Below are 27,902 nucleotides of genomic sequence, written 5' to 3'. Positions count from 1 at the left end.
AAAACCTCGAAGTGGTTGGTGGTCTGCGAGCAAGGGAAGGAACTGCTGGTTGGTGTCTGCGAGCGTAGAGTGAGTGTATGCACCAGAGTCTCTCTCTCTCTGCCCACAATCTGCTGCTTCTGCTTACAGTGAAGCCCAACTGAGCACGGTGCTTGGTAGAAATCTGGCTCAAGGCGGCACTTCGGGGGATTATACAACCACGCATCAGTGTGGCACTCGCTCCCCTTGGTGCTGATGGTCGGTTCTAAGCTTATCTCCGATATCAACGGTTCTGGCGGATTCCGGCTACGCGGCGTGCGAGATGCATCGCAGTATAGGCGCATGATTTCGGCTGTTCCGCTTTTGTGTTTCATCGTATTCATACATAAACTATACTACACTTACACCTTATGCGTTACAACTGATACCCATGAACCTATCCTTAAAACCCAAAAATGTATACTCCCTAACCCCTCGCACCTAATACAACTTCAATGATTCCACCTCCCCAAACATGTCCATAACTCTCCTTCACCGATCCCTTCTTCGGTTCTATCCCCACCTCAAGCACGTACGTCACCCCTATCTCAGGAGTGTTGAAACTCTGCATCAAGCCACGAAGGACGCCCGGGTGAAGATTCGAACTTGACATGAAGGGGATTTTGATCTGCAGCGAGCCGAGAAGATGAACATCGGTCTGGGTCAGCTCTAAAGCCGTAGCAGAAGACGAAGACTCTACTGAGGACGAGATTCCAGTAGGTCTCGTCGAATCGGCGGAAGAGCGATCAAGTGATTGTTGGTTGGGCGCAGCGATGCCCGCCGTAGTCGAAGTGACTACGGGCGCCGCGGCAGATGACCGACGTCGAGCCATGAAACTTCCTCTTCTTTCTGCAAATGAGAAAGACCTCTTCCTCTCGCCAGTGTTTGAGGTCGTACTTCCCCTTCTGCCCGACTGCGATCCTCCAGCGGTACTGCTTTCCGCGGTTCCGCTGCTCCCGCTCGCTGCTGCTGCAGAATTCGTAGAATTGCGTCTCGGCGCGGGTGGCTTCACCTCCTCGCCAAGCACGATCTTTTCCCCTCCTTCCTGCCACACCTCAACCTTACAAGGCAGTTCTATTCGTCGCAGTTCCTTCGCCGCTCCAATCTTCATCGTCACTACCCTGTTGAACCTTACTCTGAACGTGCACTCCTTCGGGTTCGAGAACACCGAGAGCGGTTCGCTCAAAGGACAGGTGAAATGGAGATGGAACGGGATAGGCGGCGGAACACTACCGTGTGGAATGAACAGGATTGGTGGGGACGGTACGAGAAGGCTGACTTCGACTGCGGTTCCGGTTTCGGCCGGGGAACATTTGGGTGTTGCTTGACCGCCATTGAGACGGATAGTCCGCCAACCGGGGTTGAGCGGGTCTTCCGACGTCAGTGCGCGTAGTCGACGAGGAGGGATATAAGCTCGGGGCTCGTATATAATCGGTACTCCGATACTAAAGCAGGTTCAGCACACTGACAATTGTATACTGAACCGGTTGACACTCACATCTCGTTCAATCTCCAGCCCTTTCGAATCATCTTCACTCTTAGAACATACTCGACTGTGGCCTGAATAGCGACCTGCAATACCTCGCAAGAAGGGGGTAACTGAATATCCTCATCTCGGAAATGAGATGTTGGCATATTCAGTGAGAATGGGAATGTTTGACCGGGTTGGATCAACGGGGCGCCGTCTTTAGTCCGCAAGGAGTATGGATCGAGGGGAGGATCATCGGGTCCTGGTGGAAATAGTGGTTTGACGAGTCGGGTGAGAGGCATGGTATCGAGTAAAGTGTACTGGCCTCGTACATAATATGATGTGTGTACCATACCAAGGATCTGTATACCCGTTCGAGTCAGCTATAGTGCGGACTGACCCAAGTAGCCCGACTCACAGAGACTTCCAGCTCAGTAGCATGTTCCACATTCCCCACCTCGATGGTCCCCTCGATCAGTCCGGCTCTCCCCACTCGAATGAATAATGGTCCTGTTCCATTCGAGTTGGTTCGCTCACCCCCCTTCGTCAGAGTCAACTTCATCTTCTTCTTCCCTGTCGTCAAGTTCGCCGGCTCCGCATTTCCCGGTAACGGATCGCTCGCTGGTGGTGGGGATGTGATGGCATTGAAGAATGCTGAAGCGGGATGATCGCTCGAAAGATGGACTGATGAGATAAGGCGGAGTTCGTCATGCGCCAGATCGGACGAATACGCTGGAGGTAAAGCGGTAGGAGGGAGCATTTGTGTGACATAGGATCTTGTGTTCAACGACGAGCTCATACCTCCACTGTCGGGAGGACTGTCCTCGCCGTCTTCGTTGGTAGTGGGTACTCCTCCCACCGTATACCGTCTAGCCAAGTGCAGATTGTGTCGTGGACCATGTGGTCGGGGCAAGAGCGGATCATCATCGTCATCTTCCTCCTCGATCTCTCCCATCTCAACTTCGACATCTTCGATAGGTGGGAGAGCGCCTTGAGACGGTGACGATCCGAAGTAATCGCGTACCCATCGTTCGCCATCCCAACCTGCCGGACTATCTCTCACGGAGGGGGATTGAGACAGAGCAACTTCGTACGTTGGGATCGGTGCAGATGCCCTCGAGACGGATGAGACTTGAGAGCGAGGTGATACCGCATAGTCAGGTGGAGGAGGTGTAGTGGTGATGGTTGGCGCTGCGGTTAAAGAGCGCACGGCAGGCTCGCTCTGCCTCCTACCTGGAATAGGAATAGGTGCTGCATGACGAGAGCCACTGCCGCTACTGCTAGAGGCAGCTGCTAAAGTGAAGCCAGGGAATATAGGACCTGTTCCAGGTCCGATTAAAGGAGGGAGAATTGGTGCTCCGGTGGGTGATCGCAGTGGGACTTCGACAGGGCGTGACGGCTCGTTTGACGATCGATTAGAGTTATTGGTGTTGGATAATGTGCGTAGTAACGAGATCATGTTGATGCGATGATCGCTCAGCGATGCATACTCGTGAAAAGCGAAGAATATTATGACCAATGCAATACAGATCAATAAGTAGGAATGTGATGCGATCCACTGTGAGAACGGTATGTTTTATCACTCCTCACACCTCCAATCTATTATGCTGTAATTCTGTGTAATGATCGGCGGGAGGGGCACAAGCTCTCGAGTCAATCTGTGTACGAGTGGAGGGAGAGGGACCAGGGAGGAGGAAGTGGATTTGCCACCCAACGAGCCAACCCAACCCACCCAAGCTAATCTTGGCAATCAAGGGAAACAAGTCTGGGCCTCCCTGTGCGGGGTGGGAGATTAGACGGATAAGACCGATAAAAGAGTTGTGCAGTACTCGTACAGTGCAATGTAATATTCCACGTCATGCACTGTGGTACTGATCATCGCGTCAGCTCCACTAATCCCAACTTTGTAATGACCTCCACTTTGCATCTCCTTCATGAATCCATCATCATTCCCCGACATCGACGCATCGCAATACACTTTCATCTCTTGTATGCTTTCAAAGCTTTCATACACTTTTATATTCATCACACTTGCACTGTTATCTACCCTCTGTATGCCTTTCATCTCACCGACACTTGTTCGAACAACCATTTCTACTCTCAAAGCTAGCGCTAGAACAACACCCAGAACGAACCCAGCAGCAGCCGGATCATTCGCCACCAATACAGCTAAATTGTCAGGATTCGGATTACCGTTCGCAGGATTCTTCGGATCGTCAAGTAGAGATATGTCGCAGCATCCTGTTCAGAAGAGCGATGAGGAGTGGAGAGCTGTGCTCAGTCCAGAGCAGGTGAGTTGGCGCACTCTTTGCATCTCTAAAATATGTTCTGAGCTGATGAGGCATGTCGATTACACAGTTCCGAGTACTGAGAAAGCAAGGTACTGAGCGACCCGGATCGTCAGCATACGATAAGAAAGACGACTCGGGTGTATATCGTGAGCTGGCTCCCCTACGATCTCATATTGGGCAAAATTGACGAGCGATATCGCATATAGACTGTGCCGGTTGTGATGCCCCTCTCTACACTTCCAAGACAAAGTTGTAAGTGTCAAACACAACTCGATAGCGATCGGGCAGGACACTTATACTTGTCCTTCCCGTCTCGCAGCAAGTCCGGATGTGGATGGCCTGCATTCTACGACACAGTCCCTGGAGCTGTCATTCGACACGAAGATCGAACTTTGGGAATGACAAGGACTGAGATTGTCTGCGCGAACTGGTGAGTGTACCCATTCACATCTTGTAAAACGATTGAATGATAAATGAACCTGTGTCTGATTGCAGTGGTGGACATCTCGGACACGTCTTCAAAGGCGAGGGATATCCCAACCCTATCGATGAGAGGTGAGTCAGCTCAATGGTTCGTGCTTGTCTCGTCTAAAAGCTGAGATCTTCTCTTGCAGGCATTGTGTGAACGGTATCTCTCTTTCGTTCAAGCAAGAGTGACCAGGACGATTCGGCAAGTTGAGGCATATGTTTCGTGTAGGGAGGTGGCATTGGTGATGTGGAGCATAGTGTCGGTAGGGTTGTAGAGGCAAGAGAACCAGTGTTGTGTGTTGTTCAGAGTAGGGGCATATAGGATCGTATAAAGGAGTATATGCATGGGTGGAGATGATTATCAACAAAAGAAAGGACCTATATTCGCAACCTGATAATTCGACAAGGTACATGCTGGTCATAACGCATTACTTGAGAATCACAAGGCCCATTGCGAGCCGTCCGAATTTGCCTTTTGCGAATCGTTAATCTAGGTGAATGCTATCTGACTTTCCATGTATAGGTTGTACAAATCAACCGTTTGAAGTTGGTTGAACACCCGCTTCGTTCCTGTGCAGTATCTGTTGGTTGGGTGGTTGGGTGGTTGGGTGGTTGGGTGGTTGGGTGGTTGGGTGGTTGGGTGGTTGGGTGGTTGGGTGGTTGGGTGAGTGGGTGGGTGGGTGGGTGGGTGGGTGGGTGCAGAGCAGGTGGAACAGGGCTAGCCATGAAATGGAGGCAAGGATGTCCACATAACCTTCCGACTTGTGGTAAACGATGTGATAAGCACCAACCCACCAATGGTATATTGTGTTACTTGTCAGGACTGTAATCTCAACGTGACCTCGTGATTGACTGACAAGTAGCTTAGATATAGACAAGGGAGCGGAGGGAGGGGGGGCGAGGATTATTCTCTACAATCTATTCAGATAACAAATATAACCTTTGCGCAACTGTTATGCGCCGGTGTCGAGGTTTTCGACAAGATCATCGTGGTGACTTCTGCATTTCTATGTACAATATGAAACTTCTTCTCCTTTATCTGCCATTCTCCAGTCAAGTATCTAACCTAGAGGTACAACTTCTGCAATTTCTCGATTTCCTCTCGCGACTCCTTCTCACCACCTTGGAAGAGCACGAGAGCATCTCTCAACCTGTTCCTGGTGATCTCATCTTCCTCGTTGTACTTGTCCAAAACACCATCGGCGAGATAATCGATATCGGTAGAAGCGATCTTCCAGTCCTTTTGCATGATCTTGGAGAGCGGGTCGGCCTTGGACAATTCTTGCATTCGAGTCTTCGAGACGGCAGGTTCGATGGGGGACCAAGATGCCCATTTGAGATCAGGTTTGTCGAGCTCTGATCGGATTCGGACGTTCCATTCGCCTCCCTTTCGGTATTCGGGGAGACGAGAAGTGGAGATGAGATCTTCCATGATGGGGGACAGGATGGTAATGTGGTCAGCGCCAAGTTCGACGTGAGCCATCGCCTCTCGAGCAGTCACGCATCTATACACATTCACAGCAGTCAGCGTCACAGCATCTATCGTACGAGACACTTTACGACGTACGAGGCACCCTTGATGAGAGGCTGGGTCTTGCCAGTCTCCTTGGCGAGACGGTCGTAGGTGTCACGGATGTGTCTCATCCTGAAAGACAGAGGGTGCTAAGGTAGGTGCTTTCCATCAGCATACCGTATCAATTGAATGTTGATCAGTGACTGACCTGGGTGGCGGGGTCCTCGACATCGGGCCACAAGTCGTTCTCGACGTGGGCACGAACCTCTACTCAACAATATATCAGACATACGAACGGAGTGCGGAGTTCACTGCAAGGTGCCACACTCACCGTTGAAGTAGGGACTGATTGACAACATGCCCGCTTGACTACATGCGATAGCCTGAGGGAGGGAGAAGAGCGAGGTACCCAGAGTGCGGATACCTTCCTTGTTGAGGACCACGGCAGCTTGCACACCGGCGGTGGTGGAGGGGACCTTGATGCAGAACTTGTCGCTTTAAGTCAAGAGCAAGCGTAAGTAAAGTGAAGCGTGTGATGATAAGCGTTCAGGAGCTTGGACTACTCACCGGGTGATGCCCTCAGCTTGGTAGGCTTTGTCGTAGGCTCGTGCGTGAGCGATGATCTTCTCCTTATCGTATGCCTCGCTGGGAGTAGTCTGAGCGAGCACCCTTCCGGTGATGTAGGGCTGGACACGCTTGGCGAATCGTGCGGTCTAGGTAGGATCATCGTTGTCATTAGCGGCGAGTCCGGCTTCAAACACCATAGCACAGGGCAAGAGCGGAACAGGATTGTGGGAATGAGCAGAACTGGAACTCACCAAAACGGTATGGACGTCTAGCCAGCTAGCATTCTTGCCCAACTCCTTGATGGTCTTCTCGACCAACTCCTTGTTCTCGGGGTTCTTGAGCTGCTCGTTCACCAAAAGCTGGTTCGAAGTCATATCATGAGGCTTGAAGGGCAACGATTGGGCGACCTTAGGGTCCATGGAGTCGGTGTCGACTTTGACGCCGGCTGCTTCGAGCTGCTCGAGGAGAGTGGGTTCGGGTTTGGAGATCATCTTGTGTTTGTTGTAGTGCGGTGGGGTTCGTAGTGACTTGCTGAAAAGCTGTTGAGTATGTGTATGAATGTAAAAGTTGGGAAGAGATTCCAGTCACTAGCTTTTATATATATGGTCACTCCAACATGTATCCGCACATACGGTCCGAATACCAGTGACAATACATGATCAACTCAGCCAGATGCCGAACGCTATTCTTCTTGTCATTCTCCGACAATTCAGCGAGAAAGCAGACACGCTCATTGCACGTTGTTTGGAACGCGTACTAGTGTCATGTCCGCGCACACATCACATTCCTATGACCGATGCAGTTAGTATAGCGACATCGACAAAGTGTCTTTGTATATCCGAAAGACACCCTTCGGGGTGGAAAGTGTCAGCAGATTACACAGACAGCAGACGTTCAAGCTTAATCAATTAACCTTGGAAGCACCGCTCATTGTCCGAGAAAGGTCCACGTCTTCTTCATAGTCGTATGTGCTTGAACTTACGTATTATCACAAGCATCCAAGAGTCTCGGCCGGCGGGATTAGATTGCTCAATTATACAACGGGATTGGACCTGTCCTCCCTCTCCTCTCTCCTATAGTCGAACGAGGTACAGTCTTTGCTGGGATGTGAAGTATTGAACGGAAGGAATTAATGCTCCTTTCTTTCTCCTTTTGGCGTGCGGTGTAGACCGTGCCATTCTGATCTAGCTATTGGTGTTGATCAGATGACTTGTAAGAGATGTGCCTGCACGATCAATAATCAGTGTGGTCTGGGCTTCCTTGGTTCGGCCGCGATTTACCGACGACTAGGTGCAGATAGTCGTGCATAGGTGGATACCTCTGTTTTTAGACACGAAGGAACGTTGCGATGCGACTGGAAAGACCGATGCACGGTTGCTATTTCCGTCTCCGTATTATGTGTGATGCGAGGCAAGTTACTGCGAGTGGTGAACCGATGCGTCGGTGGGTGTCGATCGATGGGTGGCGATGCACGCACCCATGCACACATACATAGACAAGGACGATTTCAGTCAGTGCGCATAATTCATATGTTCATGACGGTCAATTCGATTGTACAGTACAGTACACCCCCGGTCAATTCACAATCTAATCCGCTTTTGTATTAGCTCAGGGGTGTGAGCCCAATTATGACGTTGTGGCTTGTGGGGATCCATCCGGGGCACTACAGCCTTAACTATGGGGAATCCGCGCGGCAGTTGGCACACGTTATTTAGCCTTGCTTGGCGGCAAAACATCACATCCCCTTCGACCCTTCGATCGTGTGAGACGAAAGGAGAAGAAAGGAAGTCTACTGGTGTGAGACAGGTGATCAAGAGTATGACGCCGCCACTCACGTCAACCTTTGTATCCCATGTCCGAATCCGCAAATTGTCCGCAATCTAAGCTTTTCCTCCCTCGTATAGGCCGAAGCAAAGCCAAACAGCTTAAGCTTGTTGCCGTTCTGCCCTCCGTCGACGGAAGGAAAGGATGGACAGGCTCGGATCGGAGTCCGGAGGTTGTTGTGCCGGTATGAACCGTCATGTTGTTGTCAAAAAGGTATATAGGATGATTAGTCAAGAAGAGAATGGACATGCATGTCCCCTCCTTCAACAAACAAACACGCCCACATTCTCAACTGCATCCCCTTCAGACAGCACACTGTCAACTATAGGTAGTACACCCATACACCGTTGAGTGCGACCTCCAGCCATGTCTATTGTCCCTCCTTCATCAGGGAGCGATCACTCCCTCCCAGCTAGTAAGCACGGCAAGCCAGAGAAGTACAATGGCGAAGTCGACCACCTCGAAGATATCGAGGGCAACCATCGTGAACATGTAGTTGCGAGGAATCGTAACGTCAGTGCCAAGTGAGTACAGTACATCCCTCTGTGTATGTGTGTTTGTGTGTGGGTCGGCTCTCGGCTATCACCCTGTCGCAGCAGTACGAGTACTGGCATGAATTAGACTGACGTAAGGACGATTATCTGCCTACCAGGATTCAAAATCCCTTACACGGCTTGTCGAAAGAGAGAATCCTCGATATGGCAGATCGATTCTGTATCGAACAAGGATTTGACGACAAACGCGATCTTTTCCGAAGAGCAGCACTCGTATCTCAGAAACCCAACGAGTACGAAACTATCGCAGAGTTGACCGAGGATGATCGTTACTGGTTGAGGCGCGAGAGGACAAGTGAGTACATAACTTTGCCACTGACTGGGGCGGGGTGGAGGTTTGAAGATCTGCAATGACACATGTGGCACTTTCCCTATCCTTCTCTTCGCACCTCGTTCACATTGTTCGCGTCTGGCTTGTCAAGAGGTATGTCGCTGACAAAAGGACTGTGCATACATAGACAAATGGGATCAGACCACCGCCCTCTACTTCCTCGTCGTCGTTTGTTCTCTCGGAAGTGCTATTCAAGGATGGGACAACACCGGAGCGAACGGAGCGAACCTCTCCTTCCCCCAAGAATTCGGTATCGAACACAATACTTGGTTGGTCGGCATGGTCAACTCTGCACCTTCCATCACCGTCGGAGCCGTCTCTGCGATGCTTACCGACCCTATCAACTACTACATCGGACGAAGAGGAACGATCTTCTTCACCGGCTTGTTTTGCGTCTTCCCCGTTCTCGGTCAAGCCTTTACTCGGAACTGGTGGGAATTATTCATCTGTCGTGTCCTGTTGGGTTTCGGTATGGGTATGAAGATTACAACTATCCCGATTATGACTTCTGAAACGTGAGTGGCGCGGAAAGGGTCTCGGGAAATACGGAAGCTGACCTTTTTTTTCTCTTCCATTCTCCTTCCCCATCTTCTCCTTCTACGTTCTCCTGATCCGTTCCTCTTCGTCTCGCAGTGCTCCTGCAGCCATTAGAGGTGCACTCACGATGAGCTTTCAATTGCTAGTCGCTTTTGGTATCTTCTTCGGTTTCTGTTCCAACCTAGTCTTTATGAATATTGGACGGCTCGCCTGGCGGTTTCAGTTGGGCGCCGCATTTGCTCCTGCTGTTCCTATGCTTGTTTTGAGTGAGTGACCACCTCAGAACGGTCTGGACAAGCTACTGATGCTCCTCAATTCAGTTTGGTTTGCTCCTGAATCTCCGAGGTGGTTGATGAAGAAAAACCGATACGCAAAGGCATTCCGATCTTTCTGTCGATTGAGAAAGTCTGAACTTCAAGCTGCACGAGATATGGTGAGTGGTGGTGATGGTAGTGGTGCAATGACGTCTCGCAACTCATTACGTCGGCGTCACACACGCACACGAGAGTATGATATGGCAGTCACTGACCTCCATATTGCGAACACAGTTCTACGCTCATTGTCAACTTGAAGAGGAACGCGAAGCCTTCCGAGGTACTACCTACTTTTCACGATTCAGAGATCTCTTCGTCCAGCCTCGACTTAGAAGGGCCAACTTGGCCAGTTGGTCCATCATGATTTCGCAGCAGCTCTGTGGTATCAACAGTGAGTGGCATCTTTCCGACTATTATGGTTGTTGCGGGTTGGCTGACCGCGCCGTCTTTCTCACACAGTCATGTCTTTCTACTCGTCTACGATCTTCGCCGAAGCAGGATACAGTCCCAAGCAGTGTCTACTTGCTTCGTTCGGATTCGGTTTGGTCAACACCATCTTCGCTTTCCCCGCCATCTGGACAATCGACACTTTCGGCCGACGAAACCTTCTCACCTGTACATTCCCTGCCATGTCGCTCTGTCTATTCTGGGCCGGATCAATGTTCTACATGGACGAAAGCAACAGTGCTCGAGTCCCCATCATCGCTTTGGCCGTCTATCTCTTCACCGCGTTCTATTCTCCCGGTATGGGACCCGTTCCCTTCGTCTATGCGGCTGAATCGTACCCTCTCACCCATCGAGAGATCGGAATGTCATGGGCCGTTCAACAGAACAATATGTGGTCGGCGGTACTTGGTCTCACATTCCCAAGTATGTTGGCAAAATTCGGAGCACCAGGTGCATTCTACTTCTATGCGGGGACCAATATCTTGGCTTGGGTGATGTGTTTCTTCCTCGTACCAGAGACTGCGTGAGTACAACGTTTCCTTCTTTCCCACACATCTTTGTTGAAATACCGAAACTGACAATTTTTGGTATATTTCTTGTATAGTCGACGAACACTCGAAGAACTCGATTACGTCTTCGCCGTCCCCGTCCCTGTCTTTGCCAAATACCAAGCCAAGACTTGGTTGCCGTGGTTCATCAAGCGATACATCTTCTTCAGGAAGGATGCGTACCTCGAGCCGCTCTACAAGCTTGAAGGTGTTGAGGGTGAAAGGACAGAAATTGAGAGGTTCCACTAGACCTGTGTGCATCGACTAGTACAAGAGGGAGCCTAAGAGGATAGCGGTAGGGGAAGGTGAATGTGACATGTTAGTAGTGTAGTTTCTTGTTTGTAGGTCTTTTGTGCGTATCAAAATAGGTCAAGGTGTAGCTTCTTAGGATGTTGAATATATACTGTAGAATTATAGTCTGAATTATGATATGCAGTATCCGCTCACTACTTCACATCTGGACCGCTTGCTCTGGTGCTATACCGTACCACGCTAAGCTCGTTCCGAAGTGATGATGTCGTCCTGTCATCCTCTCGACCACCACTCTCTGACCGCCACAAGGCTATTTATGCCTTGACTGACATAGGACTTGTGTGTTTAGGTTAAACGCTAGGATCATACACCCGACTCTGAGATCGACGTCGAGCAGAAGAGTGACCATGCCGCCAGTCTACTCCTCGGCATCTACGCCTCGAGACGGCTTCGATGCTCGGCCCCCTCTACAGAGTCATCAGACGGTTGGACAACATTGTACCCAGCGAGAGTTGGTCCCACCCACACCAAGAAGGGCATTTGGCTTATCTCGCGAACTGCAAGATTACGATCAATAGAATCACGGCCATCGCAAACAGTCACAGTCACACCCCTTGCAACCCACCAAACTCTGAAACCGATGATATGGACCAATCCGGGACCCGCATCGATGCAAATACGAATGCATTGCGTTAGACTACATATTGACCATGTGCACCAATCCGGACTGAAATGAATGCAAGAGTACTGTAACAGGAAACTGGGAATCAATGTATGGTGAGAGGTGATTTTACTATTTTATCTACTTCAAATCAACTTCCTTGAATGCCAAAGCGGGTGTAGGTCCGTCTGATTCGGTAGGTGGTTGTCTAAAGCACGGAACAAGGTCAGCTGGTGATTTCATACAAAAGCAGTTGACACGTCCACTCACGCAGCAGGCTTGTCGTCGCCCTTCTTTCTGTCCAATTGGGCCTCGATGTAGTGGTCCATCTCATCCTTGTTCTCGCTGCGAAGATGATCTGCATCAGTATTTGCCCTCCATCAGGATTTGAGAGCATACTCACAATGGTCTGGGGCCAAGCAACATCCTCATGTCCTCTCGGGTGATCACCTCCTTCTCTAATAGAAGCCTAGCAACCTTCTCAACATCGCCCTTGTGAGAAGTCAACAGCTCTGTTGTTCTCTGATGGGCATCCATCACCATCTTCCTAACAGCCTTGTCCAACGCCTCGGCAGTAGCTTCTGAGAAAGGTTTCTGGAAACCCTCTCCTTGCTGATCCCGACCACCATAAGAGATCGGTCCGATCTCGGGGTTCATACCGTAATTGGCGCAAACCTCGAAGGCCATCTTGGTGATCTTTTGCAAGTCGTCCTGGGCTCCGGTAGTTATTCTTCCGAAGAAGATCTCCTCAGAAACTCGACCACCAAGGGTCATACACATTCGGTCGGTAAGCTGTTGTGTAGAGAAGAGGAATCGCTCCTTGGGCAGGTACTGAAAGTACAAAGATCAGCCAAGGCATCCTAGCAATGTCAAGTGGTTTCAAACTCACCTGAGCGTAACCCAATGCACCGACACCACGGGGAATGATGGACACCTTCAACAAAGGATCGGCGTGCTCCAAGAACCATCCACAGACGGCATGACCAGCTTCATGGTAAGCCACCGTCTTTTTCTCATCCTTTCCAAGCACTCTCGACTTCCTCTCCAAACCAGCAATGACACGCTCAATGGCTCCATCGAAGTCCTCCTCGGTGACTGAGTCACCACCCCGTCGAGCTGCTCTCAAAGCGGCCTCATTACAGACGTTGGCAATATCGGCACCTGAGAAACCGGGTGTGAGAAGAGCGAGCTTCTCAGCGATGATCTCAGACTTGATCTCGGTAGAAAGGGTAAGGGGTTTGAGGTGAACGCCAAAGATTTGTCGTCGGCCACCAATGTCAGGTCGGTCGATAGCGATATGTCTGTCGAATCGACCCGGTCGCATCAAAGCACTGTCAAGAACATCCGCTCTGTTGGTACCGGCCAAAACAACGACATGCTCGTTGGTACCGAAACCATCCATCTCGACCAACAACTGGTTAAGTGTCGATTCTCGCTCGTCGTTGCCGCCGAAACTACCACCCTTTCCTCGTGATTTACCGATAGCATCGATTTCATCGACGAAGATGATACAGGGTGCGTTCTTCTTCGCGTTGGCGAAAAGATCTCGAACTCGAGAGGGACCGACACCAACGAACATCTCGACGAACTCGGAACCGGATACAGAGAGGAAAGGAACACCGGCTTCACCAGCAGTAGCCTTGGCAAGCAAGGTCTTACCGGTACCAGGAGGACCGGAAAGAATGGCACCTCGAGGGATCTTGGCACCGAGCTTCTCGTACTTTTGGGGTTCCTTCAAGAATTTGACGAATTCCATGATTTCCTAAAAATTCTACGTCAGCTCATTGCATTTCTGGACTAAGTGCGGCTCAACTCACCTCCTTGGCCTCGTCCATACCAGCAACATCCTTGAACCTGACCTTGACCTCCTCATCCTTGTTGAACATCTTGGCTCTACTCTTGCCAACACCAAATATGCCGCCACCGGGTCCACCACCGCTCATCGCCGATCCACCTCGTCTAGCCATCCAGAGCAAAAGACCAGCGATCAGAAGCGTAGGAGCAAAGTGCATGGCAGTCTGGAAGGTGGAGATCTCCTCTCTGTACGAGACAGGTAATCGCTCAGCTGCAGGAATGCCGAGCTCGTCTTGAGTGGAAATGAGGAGAGACTCGAAAGCTTCGAGGGAACCGATGGTGAATTGATAAGGTGCGGGACCGTGAGATGGGGAAGGAAGGTTGGAAACACCGGTGGCGTTGGGAGCGGGCTGGTTGCCTTGAAGAGGGTTATGCAAGTGTACTCGGACCTTGCTTCGGTTGACCACCTCGAGGGAGGACACGAGACCTCGAGCAAGGAGCGAGTTTCGGCTGTTATGTCATGTCAACACGGCTCGATCGACGATCGGAGGAGAGCACTCACAATTCTTGCCAGGTAATCTCCTTGGTCCTGACATCGTCTGGCTGAGTCAAGCTCCAAAGAGCGTATGTACTGAGCGCAGCCAACAACAGTTGATTGGGGGTCATACCACCGAAACCTCCACCTGGAAGTCCACCTGGTCCACCAGCACCTCCTCCGTTCCCGCCATTGCCGCCGCCGCTACCGCCAGTTCCGACCTTCTTGCCGGCACGACCGCCAAACTCGCTCAACTTCTTCCTCGACATACCCTCATCTTTGGGCTCGTTCTGATCTTCAGGTCGGTTTTCCTCGCCCTCAAGACCCGGAAGACCGACATCGGGCTTCTTGGGTAATGAAGGACCGGCAGGTGGTTCTACACCAGCAGGTTTAGGAGCAACTGTCGTTCCTTGCTTGCCACTACCACCGAAGAGAGACTCGAGTCCTGATGGAGGAGGAGGGTTGCGTGAAGGCTTAGGTGATTGAGATGGGGTGGCGTAAGATCGAGTAGCGATAAGTGGTCGACTTAAGGTTTGTGAATATCGAGGTAATCTCCGTAAGGAGATCGCTCGGAGCGACATGATGGATCGAGGGGGAAGGATAGCGTAAAAGAGGGTGGCCAAAAAGTGATTGGAGAGTAAAGAGACCACAATCGATAGAAGGGTTGCTCTTCTCTATATAGATGTTTTAATGATAATAGATCGAGAATGGATCGATGCGAGTGTAATGGAAATAATCTAAAGATCGAAGCCACCATTAAGCTCTGTCACTTACGCGGTTCCGGCCGATTCATCAAGAACACTTCCGGTGGCAAATGTAACGAGATGCCACACCTTCGGTATTTTAACCGGGATTATAATTTAGTAGGGAGGGTTGATTTCCCCGCACTTTGCTTCCCCACATCCATTCCCCCTATCTCCGTCACGTCTGGAACTGCATCAAGAGACGATATCCCGGACGTGAGCTTGCAGGAAGACCTATCTCGATATCTCACTCGTCGGCTGTATTGGCTCTTGAATAGCCAGGCCAATTCCACAAGCTCGACCTCAAAATGCGGTGCTCATCCACCATGCTGCTCGCATTCGTCGCACCCTTATTACTTCTACTACCTTTCACCTTAGCGGTCAAGCGCGAGGATTTCAAGGAGTGCGCTCAGACTTCGTTCTGTCGACGATTACGGTCTCTTGCCGGTCGACAAGAAAGTGCTCCTCAGGGTACATTCCACTCGCCGTATTCGCTCTCTGACCCCGTCGCAGTCACTAACGAAGGCGGGTCTTGGACTTGGCCATTGAGGTCTGAACTTTACCCTTCTGTCCGGTTCGAGCTACGTGTGGATGTTCTGGCGGAAGGAGATGGTATAGTTCGAGTTCGAGTCGACGAAGTTGGATCCACTACACCTTTCAAGAGGTACAACGAAACTGCAAAATGGGCATTGCTCACTCCCAACCCGGCGACATCCTCAGCTGCCACGCTGAAATCCTCTTCCGGAAAAAGCGTAATCACTTACGGTCCATCGTCCTCTCACCTCAGTCTAGAGATCGCCCACTCCCCGCTGAAGATCACCCAGCTACGAAAAGGTAAACCCGAGATCGTGTTCAATGAGCGAAGCCTGTTCCACATGGAACATTTCCGAGTGAAGGAGATCGAGAAGATTGAGGAGAATGTAGGTGGAGAAGGTGAACAGATGGTCCTGAAAGGAGGAGAGATGGACAGGAGCTGGTTCGAAGAAAGTGATGCCGACATGTTCCAAGAGAAGTGGAAACAGTGGACTGATTCCAAGCCAAAGGGTAAGCTCCCCCGACATTGTAATTCCCTTGCAGGTCAGTAGCTGATTACAGTCACTGTTAGGACCCGAGGGTTTCTCACTCGACCTGACTTTCCCTGGCGTTGAGCACGTCTACGGTCTCCCCGAGCACGCCTCTCCTCTTTCTTTGCCTGACACCACCGGACCCAAGGCATACTATACGGAGCCATATCGTCTCTTCAACGTTGATATCTTCGAGTACCTCGCCGATTCGCCCATGTCACTTTACGGAGCTATCCCTTTACTCCACGCACACTCCAAATCGCATTCAGTTGGAGTGCTCAACCTCGTCGCATCAGAGACCTGGGTCGATGTGCGACACGACTCTGACGCTGTCAGGACTCACTGGGTCTCGGAATCAGGTATCCTCGACGTCCTGCTCTTACCCGGTCCCAAGCCGGAGCAACTTTTCGAGCAATATGCCGTTCTTACCGGTCCCACACCCCTTCCACCACAGTGGTCCACAGCATACCACCAATGTCGATGGAACTACAATGACGAGGAAGATGTTTTGGAGGTCGACAGACGATTCGATGAAGCGGACATCCCTCTGGACGTGACTTGGCTTGATATCGAGTATGCCGATGAGCATAGGTACTTTGACTGGAATGCCAAGTTCTTCCCTGATCCTGTGAGAATGCTAGACGCAGTAGCGAGCAAGGGTAGAAAGGTGAGCAGACCATGTTCCAACATGCAATTTTCGACTGACGACTCATAATTTCTGCAGATGGTCGCCATCGTAGACCCTCACATCAAGCGAACCGATTCGTTCCGTATCTATTCGGATGCAAAGGACTTGGACGTGTTGATCAAAAAGGCCGATGGAACCAACTTTGAGGGTTGGTGTTGGACTGGAAGCAGTGTCTGGGTCGATTTCTTCAATGAGAACAGTTGGGCTTGGTGGACCAAGATGTTTGACCTCAAAACTTGGAAGGTGAGTCAACTAACTGTTATGCGCTCATTTTATGGCGAGCTGAAAAGATTGCTCTTCATCAATTAAGGAATCGACGAACGCGCTCTTCATTTGGAACGACATGAATGAGGTATGTTATATTGCGAACATCGCGCAGAAAGCGGAGCTGATTGAGCTGTGTAGCCTTCCGTGTTTGACGGTCCCGAGATCAGCATGCCTCGTGACAACCTTCATGCTGGAGGATGGGAGCACCGAGATGTGCACAACATCAACGGAATGATGTTTGTAAGTCTGAGTTGCATATCTTGGCAATGGATTCAACGCTAAATCATTCTCGGGTATAGCACAACCAAACTTCTCAAGCTCTGATCGCTCGAGAGGATCCAGCGAAGAGACCATTCGTCCTCTCTCGATCATTCTTTGCCGGTTCCCATAGGTACGGGGCCATCTGGTAAGTGTTTTGTGCTCTTGATTGTCAGGCATAGCAATTGACGTTTTTTGTATAGGACCGGTGACAATATGGGCGACTGGGGTAAGTTCACTTCACACTTGTGTTCACCAATATCAAGCTGACACTGCACAGAACATCTCGCTGGCGAAACTGCCATGTTGCTGTCTAACAACATCGCTGGAATGGTCTTCAGCGGAGGTGAGTCCTCGATCGCACTATTACGGTGTATCTGCTGACTCGAGACATAGCCGACGTTGGTGGCTTCTTCGGTAACCCCACACCCGAACTTCTTGTCCGATGGTACCAGGCCGGCGCTTTCATGCCTTTCTTCCGAGCACACGCTCACATCGACACAAAGCGACGAGAACCTTACCTCTCTGATGAGCCTTTCAGGGGATACTTGAGGGATATCATTAGGTTGAGATATACCTTGCTGCCCGTGTGGTATAACGCTTTCCACGACGCGAGCTTGAGAGGTTTGCCGATCATGAGGTGAGCTACCAGTTGGGCTTGCACGGTCCAGCGGCTCGTGCTGACGGGTCACGTAGACCTCAATATGCGGTGTTCCCTGAGGACAACCAAGGCTTCAGCGTCGATGACCAATACTACGTCGGCGAATCTGGACTATTGGTCAAGCCCGTCACCACCGAAGGCGCGACCACCACCCAGGTGTATATTTCTGACGCACAGGTGCGTCTTTCCCTTGCATCCTGAACGGACTATGGTGCTGACATCGCATCCCCAGCCATACTATGACTACTTTACGCATAGATTGTATCCCGCTTCAGCTCACCAAACTCTCACCTTGCACACCCCTCTCGAAACTTTCCCCCTTCTCGTCCAAGGAGGGTCCATCCTCCCCATTCGAGCACGAGTGAGACGGTCTTCCCCCCTCATGTGGCAAGACCCTTTCACCCTCGTTATTGCGCTTTCCAAACAGGGCAGTGCGAGCGGACAACTCTACCTTGATGATGGAGTGACATTCGCTCATCAGAAGGGTGAATACATTTGGAAGAAGTTCAGCTTTGAGTCTGGCGTACTTCGATCGACGAATGTTCATCCCGCTGGAGAGGTGGTTGAGAAGGGCGTCGCACCGTACGACCCTGAGGGTAACTCTTGGGCTCAATCCATTGGTCATGTCAAGGTGGAAGAGATTGTAGTATTGGGATTGAAGAGCAAGCCCAAGAGTGTGAAGGTGAGAGGGGAGGAGGTCGAATGGAAGTGGACAGATGGAGTGAGCAGTTCAGGTAAGAAGGAAGGCGGAGCTAGCGAATTGAAGATCAAAAACCCGGGCGTTGGGGTGGTGTACGACTGGGCAGTTGAGATCGCATAGGAATTTATGTCATAGAGATTATGCCATAGACATGAAAGGACGGTACACTGTTGAATGTAATGCATTGCATGATTGTTTGAATATGTTCACATGAAATAGGGATACAGTATAGATTGCTTTATGATACGTTTAACCCAATCGAAGACCCAATGCCAAACCAGCCATGAAGCTCGCTCGTTCTGTCAGAGCAACTTACAATCAGCTCCGGAGCAGATTATGTGAAAGGGCACGCCCACTCACGTTGGAAGTTTGCAGTCAAAAAGTCCACAATCCTGTTCCAAACGCCTCCGATGGTAGGACCGTTATATTTCCCGGTCGGCGTCTTGCCACCGAAAGCTGTTTCGTACTTGTTTGACAACCTAGCCCAGTCTACAGATATGTACGACTTGCTAGACATGTACTGTGTGAGGGGGACAGCGTCAGCTCGATCACCTGCGCAAACAAAACCCACTGATCATACTGAATTGGGGATTGTGACTCACCTGAAGCAGAACGAAAACACCACCCAACAAGAACGCGATTGCCTTTGCACCCTTTTTCACAAAAACCCCCGCACAGATCCCACAGACCGCACCGAAACTCAACTCGTACACGCTCAATATGCTTCCTGGCGCAGTCCCTTCTGTACTGTCTCCAGAAGAACCGATAGTCGAAGTACCAACGGGTGATGCGGGAGATGAAGAGTAGAGTGCTTCACAACGTGTTTGTCTGGAAGGGTTGAATAGACCAAATCCTGTCAATGCGATCGATGCGGCGATTCCTAGACCGAGAGGTGAGAATCGCGAAGATTGTGATCGAGATGGAGCCTGTCGAGCAATGGCGATTATGGGAGAATCACCTCGTTTGGCAGCTTCTCGTGCTCGTAGGAAAGATGCTGGTGTGTGTAAAGATCGACGAGAACATGAGATAGGGGATGGTCGAGCATGGAGCAAAGACGGGAGGAAGGTAGTTCGGAATGACATGTTGAAGGGCTGCTCGATGAGTAGGGATAGAGTAGACGGAGGGAGGAGTGAAGATATGGAAGAAGAAGAAGAAGAAGAAAGCGAAAGAGATGCGAATGAGTCCGGGTCCGGTCGATGAGATGTAGGACGGTGACGTATCGCTAATCAACGGAATGAGATGCCGGACACAGTGAAACGGAGATTGAATCACATCTCCGGGACCACACAAAAGTTCGAGCAACTAGCTTTGGACAAATGTTGAAGCGTTAATAAGCACAACTCTTTTATACATGTACAGTGCTGGACCTGCTATACCATCGACAACAAGAGCAAAATGAGTAACTTGGAATGGTCTATCTTGCGAGGAACGCCCTCGACAAACTCTGAAGCTGGTCCTTCCAGAGTGAATGAGCTAGCTTCTCAGCTCGCCGAGGCGGAATTCAAATCAATCCTCACTTCTTCCGAAGCACAGGCTGTGATCGCTACAACTCCATCGTTGCTCGATGAACTCGTTACTTCTGAGCCTCAAGGGAGTCAAGAAAGTGTCGAACCAGTGACACGGCTGATTGTCGCTATCGCCCTGCTACACTCTTTTGTTCAGGTCAACTGGACTGGACCTGACCTCGACTTCACCCCTCTCGATATCTTACCATCCTCCGCGAAGACTCCAGACGATCTCAATGCCGCCTCATTACCTTTCCTCACACTAGGTGGTGAACCAGCTTATCATCTCTCTTCTCAACCATCGCTCTTCCTCCTCGCTCGAAGACTTTTCCTCTCCCTGCCGAAAGATTCATTACCCACCCTTCCACTATGGCTTCTACGACTACATCTCGTCCATCTATCCCTGCTTGATGAACCCGTCTCCCCCCCTTCAGACCTCCTCGACAGTATCAAAGCGCTGTTGGAAAATCCGACCGCTTCCGCCGACCAGGATCTCGTCGCCACGATCCACCTCGAGATAGGACTATTACACCATGCGATGGGACAGGAGAAACAGGCCAATCAGGAGTTTTTGGCAGCGTCTCGAGCGAGTGGTCTGGAATTCGAATTGACAGGTGCGCTGGGAAAGAAGACAAAGTATCAAGTGGATGCGCACAGTCAGCTGGTGCTCCTTGCAGAGTCTAGAAAACGAGAAGCGGAAGGGGGAACAAAGCAAGTCGATCCAGTGACTGACAAGACGGCCGAGTCTTCGACTTCTACTGCTGCTCTACCTGAGAGTATTCTTCTCAATGACGATACTCTACTCGAAGAAACACAATTTACCAAATCCACCGACCCAACGACGTCGAATGCCGACTCGAGACTAGCCCATCTTGACCCAGCCGACCAACCACCTTTACATCCTCTCGATCAGTCCCTACTCCTCTCCTTGTGCTTGGCACAACACAACAACGCGCCTGAATCCGGTCTCACCGCATCTCAGATGATGCCTTTCCTTGCTCGTGTGTTATCTCATCCTCAGAATTGGTCGACCCACACGACCGGTCTCTTACTTCGATCTCGACTCGAAGCTTCTCGGTCCAGGACAGTCGAACGTTCCACGCTCCAATTACAAGCTTTGATCGAGCAGATGCCCACCAGCGATTCTAGCACCAAAGAACGATTGAGGTACTTCCACCAATTGCCCTTACCGTCCAAATGGGAGATGGAACGAGAACTCGCCAAACGATTCTTGACCGTCGGTGTGTCTCGAAGTGCTTTAGAGATCTTTACTCGGCTCGAAATGTGGGAAGACGCCGTTTTGTGTTTACAGCGAATGGAAAGAGATCAAGAGGCCGAAACGATCGTCAAGGACTTGTTGGAAGGCAAGAAGATCGAATCGGATCTGGTTCCAACTTTAGGACGAGCGAGTCTGACGGAACCGAGAAGAGCAAAATTTACAGCTGCCAGAGAGGCGAAATTGTGGTGTTTGTTAGGTGATCTGGCGTTGAACGGAGACGAAGCTATGAAAGATCCGGTCGCAGCGAGAAATACCGCCATCGAACACTATACGAAAGCGTGGGAAGTCTCCTCTCACACCTCGTCAAGAGCGATGCGATCTTTGGGATCGTTACGAGTCGGCGGCAAGGAGTACGAAGAAGCTATCCCCTGTTTCAGAGCGGCATTGGATATCAACCCACTTTACGCCAGAGCGTGGTTCACACTCGGTGTCTGTTTGGTGAGGTTGGAACGATGGCCAGAAGCAAAGGATGCGTTCAGAAGACAGGTCGGTGTGGAAGACGACGATGCAGAGGGGTGGAACAACCTTGCGGCGGTGTATTTGCGTTTGGGTGAAGTTGGTGAAGGTACTGCGACAGGAGGTGGTCAGGTGAGTGTCAGGTGTTGTCCATCCCAAGGTAGCACTTTTCAAAATGCTAATATAATCTTCGAACCACAACAGGACGCCCCTTCTGTATCGTACGACAACAAACGACTTGCCTTCCGCGCACTTCGTAACGGACTTCGATATGCTTATGCCAACTGGCGAATGTGGCAGAACTACATGATCGTAGCCATTGACGTCGGCGAGCTATCCGAAGCGGCCCGAGCGATGACTCGAGTCATCGAAGAGATCGCGACGAAAGATCCCATTCTCGCTGTTGATCCTGATGTCCTGGACAAACTTGTCGATAGCGTTACTCGTGACGATTTCTCTCTCGCTGAAGCCGGTGAGAATGGCGAGAAGGCTGTCCCGAACACCTCCAATGAGGGCTTTGGTCTATTACCAATCGTAGAGAGATTGTTCGACGTAACGATCTTACCTCGGATTTCGGATTCGCCTCGAGTATGGCGAGCTCACGGAAGATTGTTGAGATGGAAAGAAGATTGGGAAGGGGCTTTGGAAGATTATACAAGAGCATATCGATGTGGTGTTGTCTCTGACGAAAAAGTTGAACGAGACGTCGAGAAATGGAGAGAGGCTGTGACAGAGTTGGAAGACTTGGTCGCGGTGATGAGTGTCCTAGGACCGAAGGCTAAAGCTCAAGTGGAAAAGAGGGAGGAGGCAGAGGGTACTACAAAGAGGAAGAAGGGCGATTGGAAGTTTGCTGCCAAAGGTCTCGTCAGAACTTTTATGGGCAGGACCAGGGAATCGTAAGTCTGACGAATGTCTCGTGGTAACTCTCAATGTCTGGACAGCGCTAATGTTTCATCTGTTCTTTCTTTCAGATTCGAAGGGGAGAAGGAGTGGGAACGATTGCAAGAGCTGTTGGACGAGTTGAAGAACACGGTTTGAGCGAGTGTTGGGTCAAGCATCTAGATCATACATTACATTAGAGCTTGTGTGCGTCAACACCACAATGCAGTTGATAGCGCAGTATCCCAATTGCAATTGTCTGCCTCGCTTCCCGCTTTGTGATGCAGTCTGGCCCTCTGGCCACTTGCCGATCAGATTCGGGTACGGTTCTGATCTATCCTGGCGTAAGATAGCAGAATGAATGGCATAAGGGTATAAATCTCCAGAAATCTATCATACAACAATCTGGTCCCCTACCTCATCTCCAACTCCGTCTAGTCACCCTCGGAGAAGATGTCCAGCTTTCCATATTCTGAGGAACCTCACACTACCCATCACTCAGTCCACGAAGCTATGATCATCTTCCACTCCACACTAAGCGCACTGCACACACGCGTAGCTCATCGTCTTCGGGTGTTCTTTCCTCCCATCACACCTCGTTTAGGTTTCGCGGGCATACCCCTCGCCAATCGCCATTTGATTCGACCGGAATCTTTAGGTCCGGAGGTGGAGATCTTCTTGGGTGTTTCTGGGAACAACAACGAGGCGAGGGTCAGCAACGTGTGCGAGATCGAATTGAATTATCCAGACAACAGTACGTGATAAGGCAAGTTGAACAAGATAGAGCAGGTGGTAAGGACAATAGAGGTGGATGTGAAGTAGGTAAGGCAGCTCTGTGAGGATCTACAACACCAGTGGACTGTGCGCGCTAATCTAAGGAGCGTTGGAGAGAGATTACAGCCGAGGTTGCGTAAGTCGTAGAGAGAAGAGAACGAAACGGCTCATCCAAGACGCCGGGAAGGTACTTGTGTGACAAAACATCCAACAATCCGACAAGCAAAGACTATCACTCACCCTCCATCTTGGCGTCCTCGCCCTCGCCTTCAACAGCTGCCTCCTCTGTCTCCTCAGTAGCGTCTTCACCCTCCTTCTTACTCTTTCCCAACAACTTGTCTGATAATCTTTGCGTTCTGGCAGCCTCGGTAATACCGTAATGAGATGTCTGCCTCTTTCGAGCTCGCGAAGCCATCTTGGCTTTGGATCGAATAGATTTGGCCATGGTAAGTGATTGAAGAAGAAGGGAGTGGATTCAAATGTGTGGTGTGAGAAGAGGTTTTGTGGATGTAAAATCTGGTCTTATGTTCTTGTAGGATCGTATGAATAGGTAAAGCGAGATATCGATACAAATTGTTGGTAGGTGGTTCAACAAGGGTGGAGAGCAAAACGCAAAACGAAAAGTTGGTAGAACGTCACGTGATTCTGTGTGTGGCAAATGATCAAACGCGTTCAGACGATAATTAGATAGAACGATTTCTGGTTTGTTGCTGTCAAACTCGTATGCAGACGATGAAGGTATGTATATGAGGGGGCCGGACAACCTCTGACAGTTAGTCCGGTGGATGAGATACAATAAACATATCCGGTTGACAGTCAGATTTGAGTCAGCGACACCCACACAGAGACCCTTTGAATAGATGGTGATGTCGCCACACGCGCACAGCAGTCTGATCGAGTGGTGATTGATGTGATCGATGCGATCGATTTAGATATCCATATCTGTATGCAGCACTGTTCATCATCATCATGAGCGAGCTCAACTAATTGTTCATCCCTGCAGCGAACTTCATATAGAAAACATCAAGCGTAACGACGTTTTGAAAAATTGTATCGCACTCCTACTTTTACGTCGAGCCACGAAATAAATGACCTCCGCTATTATCACCTGTAGTCTCTCCACACAAAATCATCAATCACGTCATGTGTGTGAGACGAGATCATTCCAATTAGAACATGTTCTGTACGCTATCGCTTCTTCAAGACCGACTTTGATTCGGATTGTAACATATCTGTTGGACGAAGCTCGAACTGGCAAAGTGGCAGAACGAGGGCAAATGCAAAGTCAATCAACCACTGTCCATGTAAGTCTCGCTTTACACATTCTGCCCCATACTCCGACCGACCACTCCTACTACGCCTATAGGTGTATTTCCACAAGTCGCTCAGAGTATGGCTGGCTGATCCTTCTTCGCTGGATTCGATGGTTCGATATAGTTACCTACTTTATCAACTCTAACCGCCCAGTCTACATTTTCGAAACGAAAACGCTCTGTCACGCATTACGATGGTATACCTCTCTCAATCCTTCCTCCTTCTCCAACTTCCTTTCAAAGCGAAAGCAACAATGATAACTCTGAAAGCAGTATCAACCCTTCATATGTAGTAGAACATCATGGCGCCCAGACAGAAACCCATGTACAGGGCAGAGGACGGCGGATTATCACGAAAAGGAAGTTGAAAGATCTTGATCGGGCTATGAAATCTTTCAATATCGGAGCGATTGACGAAGGCAAGAGAATACAAAGTGGGAATAATTCAACAAGAAGCTCGGGCAGTTTTGTCAGTACTGTCTCGTCCCTAGACGCAGACGGCGGTGGTCATGAGGTCCAATACGGATATGAAAGTGTGGTAAGTGGATGTCTAACTTATATCCTCCTAACCACCCTTCTACTTCCCCCATCAAACATGACAATTGATGTGTAAGACTTCCTGTAGACCACCAGACCTTCTTCATCCATGTTCGATGATTCTTCGAACGATGACGACGAAGAAGAAGAAGAGGATAGTGATGACGAAGACGATGTAGTTTTCGTCCTTCATCCTTAATGTCATTCCCGTCTACCATTCATAGCATAACCACACTCTCGCTCGCCATCACTTGTACTACCGAATCATCTTGCACTATTGCTGTTGACAATTACAGGGCCCGTCTGTGAATCATATCCTATATCATACGTTATACATACTCGTCAGACCAATGCTGTTGCAATCTTGCTTCGCGCCCTTCTCCTTACAAACAAAGCACATTGTCCATTCAACTACAATTGCACTATAGCTACACCATCACCTTCATATAACTCTGACCTTCTTCGCAGCTCCTCTATCGTCCACCCCTTCCCTCCCTCTCCCTTTAGTCCTTTGCACTTCACCAGTCCCGTTTGACACCGGGCTTGGCAAACTTAGACCATGTCTCTCATCTTCCATACCCCCGTCCCCCCATTCCATGTCCCCTCCTTCGCCGCGTCTCAATGCCCGGCTATTCGATTCTGGTATATCGTACCGTTCCCCATCTGATCCTCCTCCTCCTCCAGCCGCACCAGCTGCACTATTGTGGTGTCCATTCGCCAGAGGCCAGATGAACTCGCCAGACGTTTCTCCTCCAGCGACAGAACCTGTATCAGGGAGTCCACTGGTCATATCATGGCTTGAGGATCCAGTAGCGGCACCGGCTCCCGCTCCGGCAGAAGCAGATGCGCTGTTCGCTCGACCACCACCACCGACACCGCCGAAAATGTCGTCTAGCAGACTTCTCTGATCGACAGGGACACCCATATCAGCCAACTGCTGTCGTTGTCTTTCCAAGAGCAGTCTCTGTTGTTTTTGATGGTTCTGCTGGAGTTGATATTCGGCATATCGAGTGAGAAGTCCCTGATCCCACTGCATCGGCATGCCATCTACTGGATGTCCGGTTGGTGTGGGTGGAACGGCGGAGGAGGCGGGGACATAAGCTCCGTTCGAGTGTTGCTGAAAGGACTGTTGTTGTTGTTGTTGCCGTTGGGCCTGAAATGAATGCTGGTGTCCTTGATTCGGAAAGGACTGTCCGTAGTAGTTCATCGCAGATGAAGACCCTTGCGAGGGAGGATATGGTGACGAAGCCGAAAGATGGGGCGTCGATACTCCCAAAGGCAATGTTGGCGCACTTGACGTTCGGTACGATATCGCATCAGGGGGTTGTCGAGGCAGGTGGGGCATCAAGGTGTTTTGACCATAAGAGCCTTCCGATTGGTCATAGGCTTCTTGACGGTGTTGCATTTGAGCGGCGTAGTCGCCAGAACCCGAGGGCGGTTGCCCTGGAACTTGATGCATGTTGAGTGCATAATGTAGACCGGCCATCATCTTGTCCTGAACAGATTCGCACCAAAAAGTATCAGCATCATTTAAAACACCTCTAGAGCTCAATAGGAGCACACTCACCGAGCTCGAGTAAGAATTCTCTGCCTCTCTATGCATCCCTCTTTCTCTCCTACGATCTCCGCGCTCTCTCTCCATATCGTCGACATCATCCCTTCTTCTTCTGAGGCTCGACTCCCCTCGTCCTTCGTCTTCTTCTCCATCATCATCACTACTGCTCTCGTCGCTCAAGATTCCATCGATAAAGGTCCTCTTCTCGCTTGAGCTTCTATCTCTGTCTTTTGACTTTCCATGTCCCTTGCTCTTGCTCTTCTTTCCCTTCCCATGTCCATTCCTGTCTCCGTGCCCGTGTGTGACCGTTCGAGCCTTGAACGATTCTTTTCCCTTCAAACTTCGCGGAGGGGCAGCAGCGCCGCCGTTTTGTGCAGCTGATGCAGCTCCCTTTTTGTTACTGACAGCGCCACGACGAGGTCCGATATCATCTTCGTCATCATCCTCATCTTCACCAGCAAGTGCCATCGCAGCGAACTCGGGTGCTCGTCGTCGTTCGATCATCCCCTCATACTATGCATGGATCGATCAGTTTGTCATCCAAATTGTTAACAAATGGACGTCGAGCTCACCTCGTGGTATCGTTCAATCTCTCCATCCAAGTCCTGACTGGAAAATTCGTAGGCTTTTCCTGCAGCAGAAAAGATGATGATGGAGACATCTGCTGCGCAAAGGACCGACAATTCCCACGCTTTCTTCATGAGACCTGCCTTTCGCTGAGAGAGAGAGTTATCCAAGTCAGCGACTGATCCACGGTAGATGCAACCAGAGGCACGATGGCTAAAGGTGTGGGATGTGTGGTATACTCACTTTGAGAAAAGTGACATTACGATTTCGCTCGTCCTGTCATCATTGTAAAAACAACCGTCAGCGAGGGAGCCTATCAAAATAACGATATGGCCAGATTGTGGAATACAAACTCACGACCAGAGGTCTGATTTCAATCTTTTTCCTACCCATATTGTATCTGTATTAATTGGTGATGAGATGCTGAAATGCGTTAAATGATATGTTGTTGCGGAATGCTTCTGGTGCGAGTGAATTTGTTCCCAATGATGTCGTGCTCGGCCGAATGATTGATGAGAGGCAGTGGTTATGTGT

At 50.2% G+C, this 27,902-nt stretch overlaps 11 protein-coding genes across 11 annotated transcripts; 5 read left to right on the top strand and 6 right to left on the bottom strand.

Annotated features, from left to right (window-relative positions):
• Positions 1–445: 445 nt before the first annotated feature.
• On the bottom strand, positions 446–2,945 carry CI109_100606 (uncharacterized protein; the record flags this gene model as incomplete). Its single annotated transcript, XM_032004633.1, has 3 exons — positions 446–1,463; positions 1,517–1,848; positions 1,905–2,945. 3 exons carry the CDS (start codon positions 2,943–2,945, stop codon positions 446–448), a joined length of 2,391 nt encoding a protein of 796 aa, XP_031861111.1.
• A 595-nt stretch (positions 2,946–3,540) lies between these two features.
• CI109_100605 (methionine-R-sulfoxide reductase) lies at positions 3,541–4,434 on the top strand (the record flags this gene model as incomplete). The annotated part of the gene is made up of 6 exons (XM_032004634.1): positions 3,541–3,777; positions 3,845–3,923; positions 3,984–4,029; positions 4,097–4,207; positions 4,273–4,332; positions 4,392–4,434. The coding sequence occupies 6 exons, from the start codon at positions 3,541–3,543 to the stop codon at positions 4,432–4,434; spliced, it is 576 nt and encodes a 191-aa protein (XP_031861112.1).
• Positions 4,435–5,311: 877 nt separating this feature from the next.
• Positions 5,312–6,816, bottom strand: CI109_100604 (uncharacterized protein; the record flags this gene model as incomplete). Its single annotated transcript, XM_032004635.1, has 6 exons — positions 5,312–5,750; positions 5,813–5,907; positions 5,967–6,025; positions 6,090–6,253; positions 6,326–6,471; positions 6,577–6,816. The coding sequence occupies 6 exons, from the start codon at positions 6,814–6,816 to the stop codon at positions 5,312–5,314; spliced, it is 1,143 nt and encodes a 380-aa protein (XP_031861113.1).
• A 1,699-nt stretch (positions 6,817–8,515) lies between these two features.
• On the top strand, positions 8,516–11,129 carry CI109_100603 (uncharacterized protein; the record flags this gene model as incomplete). Its single annotated transcript, XM_032004636.1, has 8 exons — positions 8,516–8,673; positions 8,802–8,998; positions 9,162–9,549; positions 9,668–9,837; positions 9,892–10,004; positions 10,120–10,276; positions 10,345–10,855; positions 10,937–11,129. 8 exons carry the CDS (start codon positions 8,516–8,518, stop codon positions 11,127–11,129), a joined length of 1,887 nt encoding a protein of 628 aa, XP_031861114.1.
• Positions 11,130–11,934: 805 nt separating this feature from the next.
• On the bottom strand, positions 11,935–14,703 carry CI109_100602 (uncharacterized protein; the record flags this gene model as incomplete). The annotated part of the gene is made up of 6 exons (XM_032004637.1): positions 11,935–12,001; positions 12,064–12,138; positions 12,197–12,624; positions 12,683–13,555; positions 13,611–14,097; positions 14,150–14,703. 6 exons carry the CDS (start codon positions 14,701–14,703, stop codon positions 11,935–11,937), a joined length of 2,484 nt encoding a protein of 827 aa, XP_031861115.1.
• Positions 14,704–15,173: 470 nt separating this feature from the next.
• CI109_100601 (uncharacterized protein) lies at positions 15,174–18,623 on the top strand (the record flags this gene model as incomplete). The annotated part of the gene is made up of 11 exons (XM_032004638.2): positions 15,174–15,909; positions 15,971–16,596; positions 16,654–16,860; positions 16,928–16,969; positions 17,023–17,124; positions 17,184–17,290; positions 17,346–17,371; positions 17,423–17,488; positions 17,539–17,782; positions 17,839–17,980; positions 18,036–18,623. The coding sequence occupies 11 exons, from the start codon at positions 15,174–15,176 to the stop codon at positions 18,621–18,623; spliced, it is 2,886 nt and encodes a 961-aa protein (XP_031861116.2).
• Positions 18,624–18,752: 129 nt separating this feature from the next.
• Positions 18,753–19,585, bottom strand: CI109_100600 (uncharacterized protein; the record flags this gene model as incomplete). Its single annotated transcript, XM_032004639.1, has 3 exons — positions 18,753–18,802; positions 18,864–19,023; positions 19,106–19,585. 3 exons carry the CDS (start codon positions 19,583–19,585, stop codon positions 18,753–18,755), a joined length of 690 nt encoding a protein of 229 aa, XP_031861117.1.
• Positions 19,586–19,898: 313 nt separating this feature from the next.
• On the top strand, positions 19,899–22,781 carry CI109_100599 (uncharacterized protein; the record flags this gene model as incomplete). The annotated part of the gene is made up of 3 exons (XM_032004640.1): positions 19,899–21,875; positions 21,948–22,639; positions 22,715–22,781. The coding sequence occupies 3 exons, from the start codon at positions 19,899–19,901 to the stop codon at positions 22,779–22,781; spliced, it is 2,736 nt and encodes a 911-aa protein (XP_031861118.1).
• Positions 22,782–23,182: 401 nt separating this feature from the next.
• On the bottom strand, positions 23,183–23,841 carry CI109_100598 (uncharacterized protein; the record flags this gene model as incomplete). Its single annotated transcript, XM_032004641.1, has 2 exons — positions 23,183–23,310; positions 23,637–23,841. The coding sequence occupies 2 exons, from the start codon at positions 23,839–23,841 to the stop codon at positions 23,183–23,185; spliced, it is 333 nt and encodes a 110-aa protein (XP_031861119.1).
• Positions 23,842–24,673: 832 nt separating this feature from the next.
• CI109_100597 (uncharacterized protein) lies at positions 24,674–25,445 on the top strand (the record flags this gene model as incomplete). The annotated part of the gene is made up of 3 exons (XM_032004642.2): positions 24,674–24,700; positions 25,041–25,247; positions 25,335–25,445. The coding sequence occupies 3 exons, from the start codon at positions 24,674–24,676 to the stop codon at positions 25,443–25,445; spliced, it is 345 nt and encodes a 114-aa protein (XP_031861120.2).
• A 243-nt stretch (positions 25,446–25,688) lies between these two features.
• Positions 25,689–27,761, bottom strand: CI109_100596 (uncharacterized protein; the record flags this gene model as incomplete). The annotated part of the gene is made up of 5 exons (XM_032004643.1): positions 25,689–26,741; positions 26,814–27,314; positions 27,374–27,517; positions 27,612–27,644; positions 27,726–27,761. The coding sequence occupies 5 exons, from the start codon at positions 27,759–27,761 to the stop codon at positions 25,689–25,691; spliced, it is 1,767 nt and encodes a 588-aa protein (XP_031861121.1).
• Between the last annotated feature and the right edge of the window lie 141 nt (positions 27,762–27,902).

This window comes from Kwoniella shandongensis, chromosome 1 (assembly GCF_008629635.2).
Source record: "Kwoniella shandongensis chromosome 1, complete sequence".
Classification (NCBI taxonomy): Eukaryota; Fungi; Basidiomycota; class Tremellomycetes; order Tremellales; family Cryptococcaceae; genus Kwoniella; species Kwoniella shandongensis.
The sequence above is the reverse complement of the archived record's forward strand: the minus strand, read 5'-3'. Positions and strand labels throughout refer to the sequence as shown.